The 12,343-nt window shown below is 39.0% G+C and overlaps 1 protein-coding gene across 1 annotated transcript in view; it reads right to left on the bottom strand.

Moving 5' to 3' along the window:
- Window positions 1-11,314, bottom strand: part of MMP16 (matrix metallopeptidase 16) — a 138,680-nt gene extending 127,366 nt beyond the window's left edge. Inside the window, exon 1 of the mRNA XM_072410960.1 lies at window positions 10,901-11,314. Coding sequence (XP_072267061.1) covers window positions 10,901-11,023 — 123 coding nt within the window. The 5' untranslated portion in view covers window positions 11,024-11,314. The remainder of the gene's footprint in view (window positions 1-10,900) is intronic.
- Between the last annotated feature and the right edge of the window lie 1,029 nt (window positions 11,315-12,343).

Raw genomic sequence — 12,343 nt, 5'->3', positions numbered from 1 at the left:
ATTTTGTACTTGTCACATCCTGTACATGTATCGCCACTAAATTCTATTAATTACAAGATATTGTTTTCATTACATAATTGGACTATGCTGATGTGTACAGTATAATAACAGATGTCTGGTGTGACACAGCTGCAGCTGGGGAAAGGCAGTGTCCATATTTATATAGGAATCAGCCCCACTCCTGGAAAACCGTGCACTGCAAATCTCTCCTCCCTTCAGACTGAGAGCCTACAGAGGCCTGGATCTCTCCAATGTTCCCTATAAGACAAGCAGAATAGCAGCACCTCGGAGGGAGGGAGGTATAAAAAGCTAAATGATACTAAGCTACTTCAACTAATGCAAATACAGATATATTACCAGGCTTCATAAATTATCACACATGAAACAAGCACGTTATAATGAACAGATGGGTATTAAAATAAAGCAAATTTAAACCCAAACACTAATATCTCATATAAGCAATATAATTTAATTGCAAAATCCAATTTAGGCTTTTTAAAATCTGTAGGTTTAAAAAAAAAAAAAAAAAAAAAAAAAAATACTATGAGCAGCAAGGTGGCTTAGAGGTTAGCACTCTGGCCTTTGCAGCGCTAGGTCCCAGGTTCAAATCTTGGCCAGGACACAATCTGCATGGTGCTTGCAGGTTCTTCCTGTGTCTGCGTGGGTTTCTTCCCACAATGCAAAAACATGCATTAGACTGTAATAATGACATATGACTACAGTAGGGACATTAGTGTGTGTGTACACATTGCAAGCTTCAGTTATGGTTAGGGTAATCTTAGCATTAGCAGGTCACTAGTTTATTTTTTTTATTTCGATTTAAAGGCTAAAGCACTGTTGCATAAACTGACATCTGACCATCCCCAGCAATTCCCTGGCCACACCTAAGGTGATTGTTCCTTTTTAGGTTTATGAAGCGAGATTTGAGAGCAGTTGTTATTTGGTTGGAATAGGTAGCAATCCTGTGTTAACAAGGTCAAACAGACAGACAGATGACGACCTTCATGGGAGGCATATACAGCTTTCCTCTGTTCTCCCGAGATAAACAGAGATCTGTGTACCAATCTAACAGACCCTTGCCCCAGTCACTAATTGGGCTAACCAGAGACTGAAGAAGGCCTCTATTTATTTCATATGCAATGCTTTCACTAAAACAATTTAGCTTTGCGGTCAAGAATTATATTTTTCCAGCACACACTAAGGCAGCCCCCTTCTAAACAAGTTGGCTTTTTCAAAAAAAACTGGACTGGACTTTGCCTTGACCTGAAAGAGAAACTGATAGAAAGCCCCCAGAAGCTTTCAAGGCCCCCAAGACCCTATGGCTTTTTTATCTGTTCCCAAGCAATAGATGTTTATTTTATACATTTGAAAAACCTAATATTATACAATAGACATCAGCTTTACAATCTAGATGCCTAACTTATGCATTAAACAATAGAATCTGGACATATTTAGGCATTTTTGTAATTATGAAGAACAATAAATGTCACATTAAAAACCCACAATTTCTGTTTGCCTTAGGCGATATATTAACTTGAGATGGCATGTTTATAACGTATGGTAATTTTGTAGCTTAGAAGTGCTCAGTGCAACCCTGTGGGCAAAGCTCTACCCATCAATGCTTAAAAAAATACACATATTCAAAATGGATTATCTAATAAGTGATTGCTTGCACTGATCACGGCCACTGAAGTATATATGCAAGGACCAAACTTAGTTGATATTGTCCAGGTTTGTGACAGGCTTACTTTAACTTGTCAATGAATACAATCAGACCCTGTCCATCAGACTTCATCCTCAACAACACAAATACATTCAAAACATGACGTATATTTGTGTCTTCCGTTTTCTCCAAATTCTCTTTCAGAAATACAAAAATACAAGCTGAATGAAAGATGTTTCTTTCCTGTTGCTTCTCCCTCCGGAAAGTCAGCTCTTTCAGTTCTCTACTGGCTGGGGGCCAACTGTATGCTGCAGACAGAGAGACAACTGCAAGGATGGGAAAGCAAAGCAAAGGCCATGACACGTCAGTCTGCTATAAATCACAGAATTCCGCATTCACAGGGTTGTTTAATCAAATGCGTTACTATTTAAAGTGAATGGAAAGGTCTGTGTAGGATGGCTGGACTGGTAACAAAATAAAGAGTTTAACTCACATGATGTTTAAAAAAAAGTCATCTTTTAATTTGCCCATATTAGTCCAGTAAAACACTGATATTGCATGTCCATTACCATTCATATTTGGTGGCCCCTGCACAGTACATATGCACTTAATGTTTTGCAGACTTTGGGGTACAGGCATCAACAGAAAAATCATTGAAAGGATAAGAACACTCAAGCACATAAGTGTGAATGGGTCCCAAATAGACTAGAAGCTCAAATGCTACATAATTGAGAATCCTACCACCTATAACTTTTCTCCTCTCTATGAGCAATGTTGTCTTATCTGGCTTTAAAATGAATCTTAAAAAAAAATCATATCATATGTCATACTATACTGATGGCTAGGATCTTAACAAGCAATATACCTACAGTTACTGCAGAAAATCAATCCAATGTTTCAGAGACTGCTTAACGTATGCATGCCAAGTTGCAAGCATCAACTAATTCTGCATCCCATGTTGCAAAGCATCAATAATCAATTTACAACAAGCACATGAAAATGTTTGTTCTACAAACGCTATGCACACACACATATATTTACTTTACTGGATTTTGGCATTGCAGTATAACCTCATATGTATTTGAGAATATATTTAACCAAATTCAGTTTTAATATTGGAATACATTACAGGTTTTCTTTTCTGGTTGGTTTTACAACATATTGGGGGTAGTTACTTGTCATGATGAGAGGTAATGGGAATGCCACAGCTTATGATTTGGGCTCAGCATTTGCCTAAAGCACGCTTTTGGATTGGAAATTATTCAGATATAGCTCAGTGTTTAATTGGGGCCAATTCAATAAACAAGTGAGAATCTTCATTTCAATGATGCAATCATGTGAAAAGCAAATTCCTGAATATCCAATCATGAGCAGATAATTGAAAGGAATATTAACATGTTATTTTGAGCAAGGATTCTTAGGGCCTTTAGTAAACCAGCCTAATTTTCTCTTTTATCAGGTTGGGTGTGGGGTGCACGGTGGCTATGTAATACATGTCTATTCCAATCTCCTCCATATACGGCTTTATAAATCTTCAAATCTAAATCTAAACATTACTTTACCTTTTTAGGGTATACTTACAAAACAGATCCTGACTTTTCAACAAAACTGGATTTTCACTTTAAAAACAAATGACTATAGGTTGTCATTATTAATTTAGGAGCCAGGCTTAAGCAGCTTATGTTATGGATTTTGTACAGGTCATGAAAATAATGAAATACATGTACATTGTTTTGCATGCTCCACGGATGACCTCTGTATTGAAGTTTCCAGGAACTATCAATATTTCAACACAATTTGTGTATTCATTATCAATGAGTCCCCCGCTAGCTCAATATCATTCTTTTTTTACTGTAGGTGATTCCAGCAGCTTCTTCCAAGACACAGTGCAGCATTTAATGACTGCACAGATCCTGCACCTGTGTCCCTGCACTGATAACCATGCACCCATCATGGTGTATGCCTGACAACCCCAGGGAACCAGGACATGTATTTCATTATGTTCATCATACTTATTTATACTAAAATGACTGGCTATCAGCATTCTCCTCACTGGCGCAGATATGAACCCTTCTGAGTTCTATTAAATTATGGATAGCACACAAGTTTCCATACTCACACTATTTAAAAAAAAGAAAACCTATAATCATTAATGATGAAAACTTTCTGAAATATTTTCCCATTTATTATGGTTATCCCTTAATCAACTACAGGTACGGTCTCTAATTGCTTTCCAAATCTAGTCCTACATTGGGGCAAATGCACCAGGCTTGCTCACCCACAGCAAGTGCCAATTCCGTCAAATATGATCTACAACAACATTTTGGTAAAAGCAAAGGGTAAATGGATTAAAGACTATTATTCTTACATGTATGTAGCTCCTAAAGCTGATCCCCGGTTTTACTTTTAGACTTGCAAAGATGTAAAGCATCTATCTACACTGATTATACTGCACACCGTAGGTTTCTTACAGTGTACATTGGAATCTACAGAAACTCAGATAGAACCAAGCTCATTTTCTGGTTGATGAACACCCAGCCTCATCTAGCCCTTTCCAACCCAGCCTCACTATTCCTTGCCCATTGCTTTTATTTATTGGATTTCAGTCCTTTCAATCACTGGGGTGATCATTTAGCATTAAGGCAAAGGAGTAAGTATTTACCACCTCCAGAAGTGTCCAATACCTGCTGTAGTCAGAGATCTGCAATGCAGTGAACTTGTGTATCATCAGATGCTAAACTGCATGAAAGGGAAAAAGTAAATTTTCTTTGGTATAGCAAAGCAGCTGCTATTGTTTAAATAAACCAGGTTCAGACAAAACATGGTGATTTCCCCAATCACTGTGCCTTGCTTTGGCTTTCTATATAGGTTCAAACCTGTTGGAAGAACAGATATTCTTGTGTGGCTTTTGGCACCTTTCCAGTTGCTTGGCCGTCTGCACCATTGTGCTAATTTTTAAAGAACCGGCATTTGTACAGTTTACAGCAGGCAGTAAACTGCCCCACCTTGTAATGTCAGGCTCATGGAGTTCTAAAAGTTCCCAGGTATTTCAACAATGTAACCTTATGTTAAGCAATGTAAGTGTAACATATACATGTACATGTATTTATTACCATTGTTCAGAGTAATCCCCCCCGACAAAGCCTTTATCATTTTTTCTCTCCAGAAGAGCCACCAGCATCCTCCAAGGCCAGAACCAACTTTCTAAACTAAAATACTCACTGGGAAATTACTGGCTGCATTTTCGAAAGTCTTGCATGCATCAGTCCCATCTGCAACCTATAGGCTTGCGACTTAAAGTCTGATCCATGGAGGAAAAGGGACTGAAGAAATGCTAATTCTCACATGCAGCAGACTAATGGCATCATCTCCCCCTTGGCAAAGTTACAGATTGTAGATCAAGAGCTATCTATTGTAAAGGTACTGATTTTTTTAAGTCATACAGTTGCTGAATATTGTGGAATATCAGTTATTTATTCCTCCAGATTCATAAAGTTACAAAAAGGTCCAAGATTTACCAGTGCAAGTTTTTATTTTCAGTTATCACCAAGGTGTACCTTTAAGTCAAGGCTGCTATACAGAACAAAATTTTTCTCCCAACCTGCCATACTTTTATTTCTGCAGATTCTTTGACACATTTCCATGATTACGTCTTAAATAGATTGTAATAGAGATGGAAAACCAGGCAAGACGTGAAAGGCTTTTAAGCTGCTGTCAGAAAAGTTGATGACACATTGAAGTACAAATAGCAGCAGACTCATTTAGCAGCCATAGTGTTAAATGCAATGACATTTGCAATACATCAAATATATAATCATTGCACCACAGAGGCTGAAGCGTGGCGGAGGCAAATTTACTGCAGGGAAAACTCAGGGCCAATGGAGACCCTTTCCTTATAGAAGGGCAGCATATAGTTGAAACATAAGAAATCATTCAACCGTAGAGCAGCCACTTATTTTTTTTTAATGAGTTACCTCCACCACAGCGCATGCTTCAATGATCTAATTTTCACTTAGATGACTCCACCTAATATAGCTGATGAATTTAAATTTTTTTAAACTCTAAATGTAATATGTAAAGGAATAAAAACAAAAATGGTATCAGTAGATAATACAGAATAGATAGGTTTACCCATCAAAAAAGCTGATCACCAAACTGACATATATTTACCCTTCTGAGAGTTTTATTTGCCAAAGCATTTGCTTTTTTTTTCCTGACTTACACAGTACTGTCAAAAAGCAAAGCCAGTCTGATGATCTGACTTTTCCTTGCTCCTTTAAGAAAGCTAGAATACCTTCATATTCTCAGCCTGTTGCTGGATACTAAAGGAACAGCTGTTGCTATTGCCCCTCGTTGCCCAAACTATTCATCCCTAGCTTCAGTAACTCTGAATACTGCATGAGTCCCTATTTCTAGTTGCTCTGCTCTGTCCCTAACTCCAGTTAACAGACAATGTATACAATTGTATCCCATTATTGCTTTGGAAAGCCAATGCCTTGCAATGAGCGCAATCATTAAATATACTTGAGCATAATCCAAGCTTTCTTTCAAATCCCATTAGAAAAAGAATCTGGGTTTATACTCAGGTCACATCAGTAGATGGCGATGTGTTCTCATGTAAAGTGTGTAACAAACTCTTGCTATTAGGGACATGATACACGAGTTTGTTTCACACTTTATCACAGGTGGGTCATAGCCTAGGTAAATAGCTATAAGAAATGTCAGGCTCTGTTTAACAGTCTGGGTCTGAAGAAAAGGAGCTCTGTGTTTATTGATACTATGGAAAAACCTACAGCTAATCCTTCCTGGATATGAATCTGGCATATATATTCATGGAGATTTTGTTCCATGAGAAAATGAGTAGAATTCTGTCCAGGTGACTATACAAGTGAGAATAACTAGTATCCTGGTAACTTGACAAGTAATGGTGGTAAGTCTCTCACCACCTGTAAGATCAAATCTTCTCCATGGCCATCGCTAGGGCATTGGAATAAATACAGCTCTATAATTATAAAGCATTTATTATTCACATGGTCCAACTTATTCTGTGATTAGCCAATCATTTCTTTAGTGTTTGGACATCAAAGTGTGTAAATAAAGTTGTACACTATATCATGATAATATCCATGCTGTGCTTTGTGAAGATTGTGGATAGTTTGGAGATTATCCTGCCAGATTTTGGGATTGGACCTGCTCCAATAAACACATATAGATACCACGCCTCTGAAACATGTTGGTCGTATGTAACAATAGTAGGAGTGAGGTACAGGTAGTCCCCTGTGTTAAGGACATCCTACATACGGACGCCTCTTAAATACGAACAGGGCTTCCCTGCTTGCTTGTGTGCAGGATGGAGGCTTGGAGGGGGGAGGGGCGGTTTGCATGACTTGCAGAAGAAATCTTTTTGCTAAACACAGCTGGGACTGAGCTCTTCTGCATCAGTTGTTTCTTTTTGCATATTAAAGCACAGCTTGCTCCAGATGTAAATGAATGTCTAGGCTCCATAAAGATTTTTTTTTTGCTTTGTTTGTGATAAACCCACAGTAAGAATTGTATACAGTAACTGACACCACACTGCCTAATATTATGTTGAGACAAACATCTGTCCTAATTGCATTTAATAAAATAATGTACCTTATCCAACTCACATACAAATTCAACGTAAGAACAAACCCTATCAGTACAGTCCCTATCTCGTATGTAACCCGGGGACTACCTGTATAAGTCTTTCCATATAAGGTGCCATAAAAAAACAAAAAAAAACAAAGTAAGAGTATAACTACTTTAACCAATAGATTATATCCTCCAATGTAAGTACCCCTCACTTGTCCAAAAGACCAAACTTGTTCTGAAAGCATGTACTAGTATTAGAACATGTAATCTAAGCAATTGCTCTCATTGGTTTATATTACACGCGGTTCTTTTGCAGATGGAAATAATATTTGATTGCAATTCACTATATGGATGAACTATCTACACATTGTAAGACTATGGGTGAATTGTCTCCTTTATTTTTCGTGAATATAACTTGACATGGGACGAGAGCACAAGCTTTCTACTCTTTATTTAAGTAAGTCACTAAATATTTTGAAAAACAAAAGTTTGAAATTGTAACAAAAAATGATAGTGATTGAAAAATATTATTTTGTTTTTTTTAATTGTTTATATTGAGTGTTTATATGTTTATGTTGTTTGTATGCAAAACATATTAAAATATTTATACAATAACTATGACTCAAAATACCATGCTTTCAGTTCTGTGTAATTGTAGTAATTATTTCACTGAGATAAAAGATGTCATTACATGAGTAAGCAATACATGGTAGAAAATAAAGCAAGTTTTAGTTTATAGTATAGCCATTTATTTTAGAGGTAAGTCACTCACACAAGTGTCCCAATGCATTGACTCAGCAATTACAGACAAATTCACCTACACAGACAGCAATTCCCCTCTACATCAAACAAAACATTTTACAGCAATATCAGGACATCCCTTTCACCAAAGTGTTTCACTTTTTCGGATTAGACTTTGAACCTCACAGTGTTAAAAACCCTGGAGGAACAACTGGTGGTAGGACACAAAAGAGTTAGGATTGCTGCTATGATTTCCTATCACTATTGTCACAGGCTGCTCTCTAATGAGAAAGCGTCCACCATAGACTACTGTATCTTACTGTATTTCAATGCTGTGCAGGAAAATAACAGAATGATGGACACTACAATGGGAAACAACACAGACAACATCTCACATCTATGTTGGAGATGCATTGTGCAGACGTCCCCCGGTAACTAGGTTGCCTGTACACAACAGAGCCGACAAATAGCTCAAGTTTCCTTGTTTGTGCTGCTGAAACTAAACATCCTCTGAGAACAAAGCAGTAACTGGAGGTAGGGATGCACGTAGCATTCAGAGTAACTGGAGGTAGGGACACATGAAGGATTCGGAGTAAGTGGTAGTAGGGACTCATGCAGTATTCAGGGTTAATGGGAGTGGGGGCTCATGAAGCATTCAGAGGTATTGGGGGTAGGGGCTCATAAAGCATTAAGCATTCAGAGGTATTGGGGGTAGGGGCTCATAAAGCATTCAGAGGTATTGGGGGTAGGGGCTCATAAAGCATTGGGAGGTAATGGGGGTAGAGGCTCATGAAGCATTGGGAGGTATTGGGGGTAGGGGCTCATGAAGCATTCAGAGGTATTGGGGTAGGGGTTCATGAAGCATTTAGGGGTAATGGGGGTAGGGACTCATGAAGCACTCAGAGGTATTGGGGATAGGGGCTCATAAAGCATTCAGAGGTATTGGGGGTAGGGGCTCATGAAGCATTCAGAGGTATTGGGGTAAGGGCTCATGAAGCATTTAGAGGTAATTGGGGTAGGGGCTCATGAAGCATTCAGAGGTAATGGGGGTAGGGGCTCATGAAGCATTCAGAGGTATTGGGGGTAAGGGCTCATGAAGCATTCCAAGGTATTGGGGTAGAGGCTCATGAAGCATTCAGAGTAACTGAAGGTAGTAACATGTGGTATTCGGAGTACCTGAAAGTAGGGACACATAAATCATTCAAAATAATTGGAGGTAGGGACTCATGTAGCATTAAAAGAATATAAAAGTATGGACACATGTAGCATTCAGAGTTACTGAAGGTAGGCACACATGGAGCATTTACAGTTACTGGAGGTAGGGTCATTTGAAGCATTCCAAGCAACTGAATGTAGGGACACATGGAGCATTAAGAGTATTTGGAGGTAGGGACTCATGTAGTATTCAGAGTAGGGACATATGGAACACTCTGGAGTAACTGGAGGTAGGGACACTTGGTGCCTATAGGATATCTGGAATTAGGAACACATGGAACATACACAGTAATTGGAGGTAGAGATATATAGAACATACAAAGTGTTCGGAGGTGGGGCACTTGGAACATTCAGAATAACTCAAGATAAGGACCAATGCAACATTATTAGGTGTAACTAGGAGCAGGGACACATGGAGCATTAAGAGTAACTGGAGGTAGGGACACATGGAGCATTCAGAGTAACTGGAGGTAGGGACACATGGAGCATTCAGCTGTTGATCCATAAACTGAACAAGGACAGTGCCCAACTAAAACTGCACACAGCACTGAATGCTGCAATGGGCACTATTGATTGTATGGAAACAGGAGTGCCACCTTTGCCATATGTTGAGCAGGGACAACCATATTGATTAATTGAAAAGCTCAAGCATAGGTGACCAGAACCCAGTTGGTCTCGTTTTGAGTGCTATGCTCTATACTGACCTTGTTAATTTAGAATAAAGCTAATAAGCCAATTGCATATGTAGTCCATAGGGGCTTACAAAGTAGTGAACAACACCCAGGGAGGGAACACCCAGGCATATAGGGAATGATGCTCCCTATGCACAGAGTTTGTACTAATGCACTCTTTGCCCAATACAGTACAGGCCACACCCCAATTCAGCTATGGCACAAGCTGCATCCTATATAACCAAATTCAAATGCTCACCTGTACACCACATAACTACAAGAATCTGATTGGCTCACACAGATCTCTAGAACATGAATATATTACAAAGCTCATCTTCTCTACGCCTACCTAACAGGGTCCTATCCTCCATCCAAATAACAAAAGTGGCATGTGCACCACACTAAAGATAAAACAATTCCACCTAAAATATATTGCTATTATGCTGCCTAGTGAAAAAAAATATAAATTCCTTAGTCCATGAATGGCTACATGCTTGCTGGAAAAGTAGCACATGTTCAGACTAGTCATTCACAGATCAGTATCTGCTGGGCAGCTGCCACCAGTGGCATCTCAGGTAGCCAGGAGCTACATTGGGCATCAAGGATCCTGGACAGTGCTGCCCAACATGGGTCATTGTGTTATTCTTCAGCTTGTCAGCTTGCTGATATTTGGATAGCCAAAAAATGTAATACTTCCTACTAACAATCAACAGAACCTGTAAAGAACTGAAGCCAACAATTCTAAAGCCTGAGCAAGTTATTCATCCCAATTGGAGGAGCTCTCTCATCATCTGTTGAGTTGTTAATGATGGCCTTAATGGAAGATCTTTTCTTCAGAACCAAAATGTGTTACTGGAGTTATCAGTTTCTATATACTAATATTAAACTATTTCTTGAGCTTGGTCCTGGCTGACCACAGACCATGAGCCATAGATCAGGAGCCTGGCAGATGATGTGACCCAGCAGAGTTGCATGCACCGGGAGATGATTGCCTTACCTCTACATTGAAGTATTGCTCCTCTGCACACACAGCACATACAATCCAAAGGAAGCTTTGCCACAAAAGCACCAGTGAATGTAAGATATCTAGAGGTCTAGAGCCTGGTGTGATCAAGAGCATGGTGAGTCTTTATTGTGATCCTTCAGAAAGTCCCCAGTGTTCGTGCTGTGCAGCCTGGCAGAATTAGCCCAGCATAAGGGATGCTCTGCTGCGATGGGCACACAATGATCGCTAGCTCCGGAGGGGCACACAGAGATGGGATCCTATGCATAACCAGCGAGCAAGGCGTTCCAACCGCCAAGTAAAAAGAGCCCCCTGTGCACGGTGTCCCCGGTTATCCCGATGTAGAGAGAGGCCTGTGTGCCCAGCCTGCCTCTCCTCTCCTCCCTGTGTGCTCAGTCTCCTCTACGGGAATGTCCATCCTTCATCAGCATAGCCCCGCCCCCGGAGCTGCCTCCGCTCATGCTTGGCAGAGCGCATCCCCTGCATCCCCCGCACAGCACATGCGCACTGCGTGCATCCCTCCACCCTTCACACAGCTGAGGATACAATGTAACAAACTGCTCTGAATCCACAGTGCAGTCAATCCGATCTCTGAAATTAAAGTGTATCTCAATGTAGTTTTACATAGATAGGAAAGCGATAGATCCAATACAATTCTTATTATTATCATTATTATTATTGTTGCTGCATATGTGCCCATTGGGGAGATTCACCTCTTGTACTTATTGCCACCCAGGCAGAAAGTGTGCCTATTTAATGATCACTGTCACCCACATCTAAAGGGACCTATAATCATAGTTTTAACATAAAAAAAGGAGGATATTAAATCACACATGTTTTTTAACTTTTTTGTTAATCATTTTTTAAACTTTTTTAGAGACCCTGGAACCTATAATCATATTTTTACACATTTAAAGGATGAATATTCACTCACATTTTTTTTAACTTTTTTGTTAATCCTTTTTTAAACTTTTTTAGAGACCCTGGGACCTTTAATCATATTTATAACATATAAAAGGGTGGATATTCACTCACATGTTTTGTTTTTTTGCTTTTTTGTTAATCCTTTTTTAAACTTTTTTAGAGACCCTGGTACCTATAATCATATTTCTATCATATAAAGGGTGGATATTCACTCACATTTTTTTTTACATTTTTGTAAATTATTTTTTAAACTTTTTTAGAGACCCTGGGACCTAGTGAAAGTTCCATTTTAAATTAAAAAGAAAACGCCCAAAATTCTGAGTTTTCCCTATAAATATGAAATAGGGGATAATATAGAAAAGGATTTCTCCTCACTTTGGAAGATTTCCTCTTTCTGTTTTATTTCTTCAGACCTCCCCACTAGCATGGAAAAAAAATATTCTATTTCAAACTTTAAAAGGGGAGTTTTAGCTTCTTGCTAAAACTTTTAAACACAATTTAACTTTATTTGCA

The sequence above is a fragment of the Pyxicephalus adspersus genome, chromosome 5 (genome assembly GCF_032062135.1).
Source record: "Pyxicephalus adspersus chromosome 5, UCB_Pads_2.0, whole genome shotgun sequence".
In the NCBI taxonomy this organism is placed as follows: domain Eukaryota; kingdom Metazoa; phylum Chordata; class Amphibia; order Anura; family Pyxicephalidae; genus Pyxicephalus; species Pyxicephalus adspersus.
This window is presented reverse-complemented; position numbering and strand designations above follow the sequence as displayed.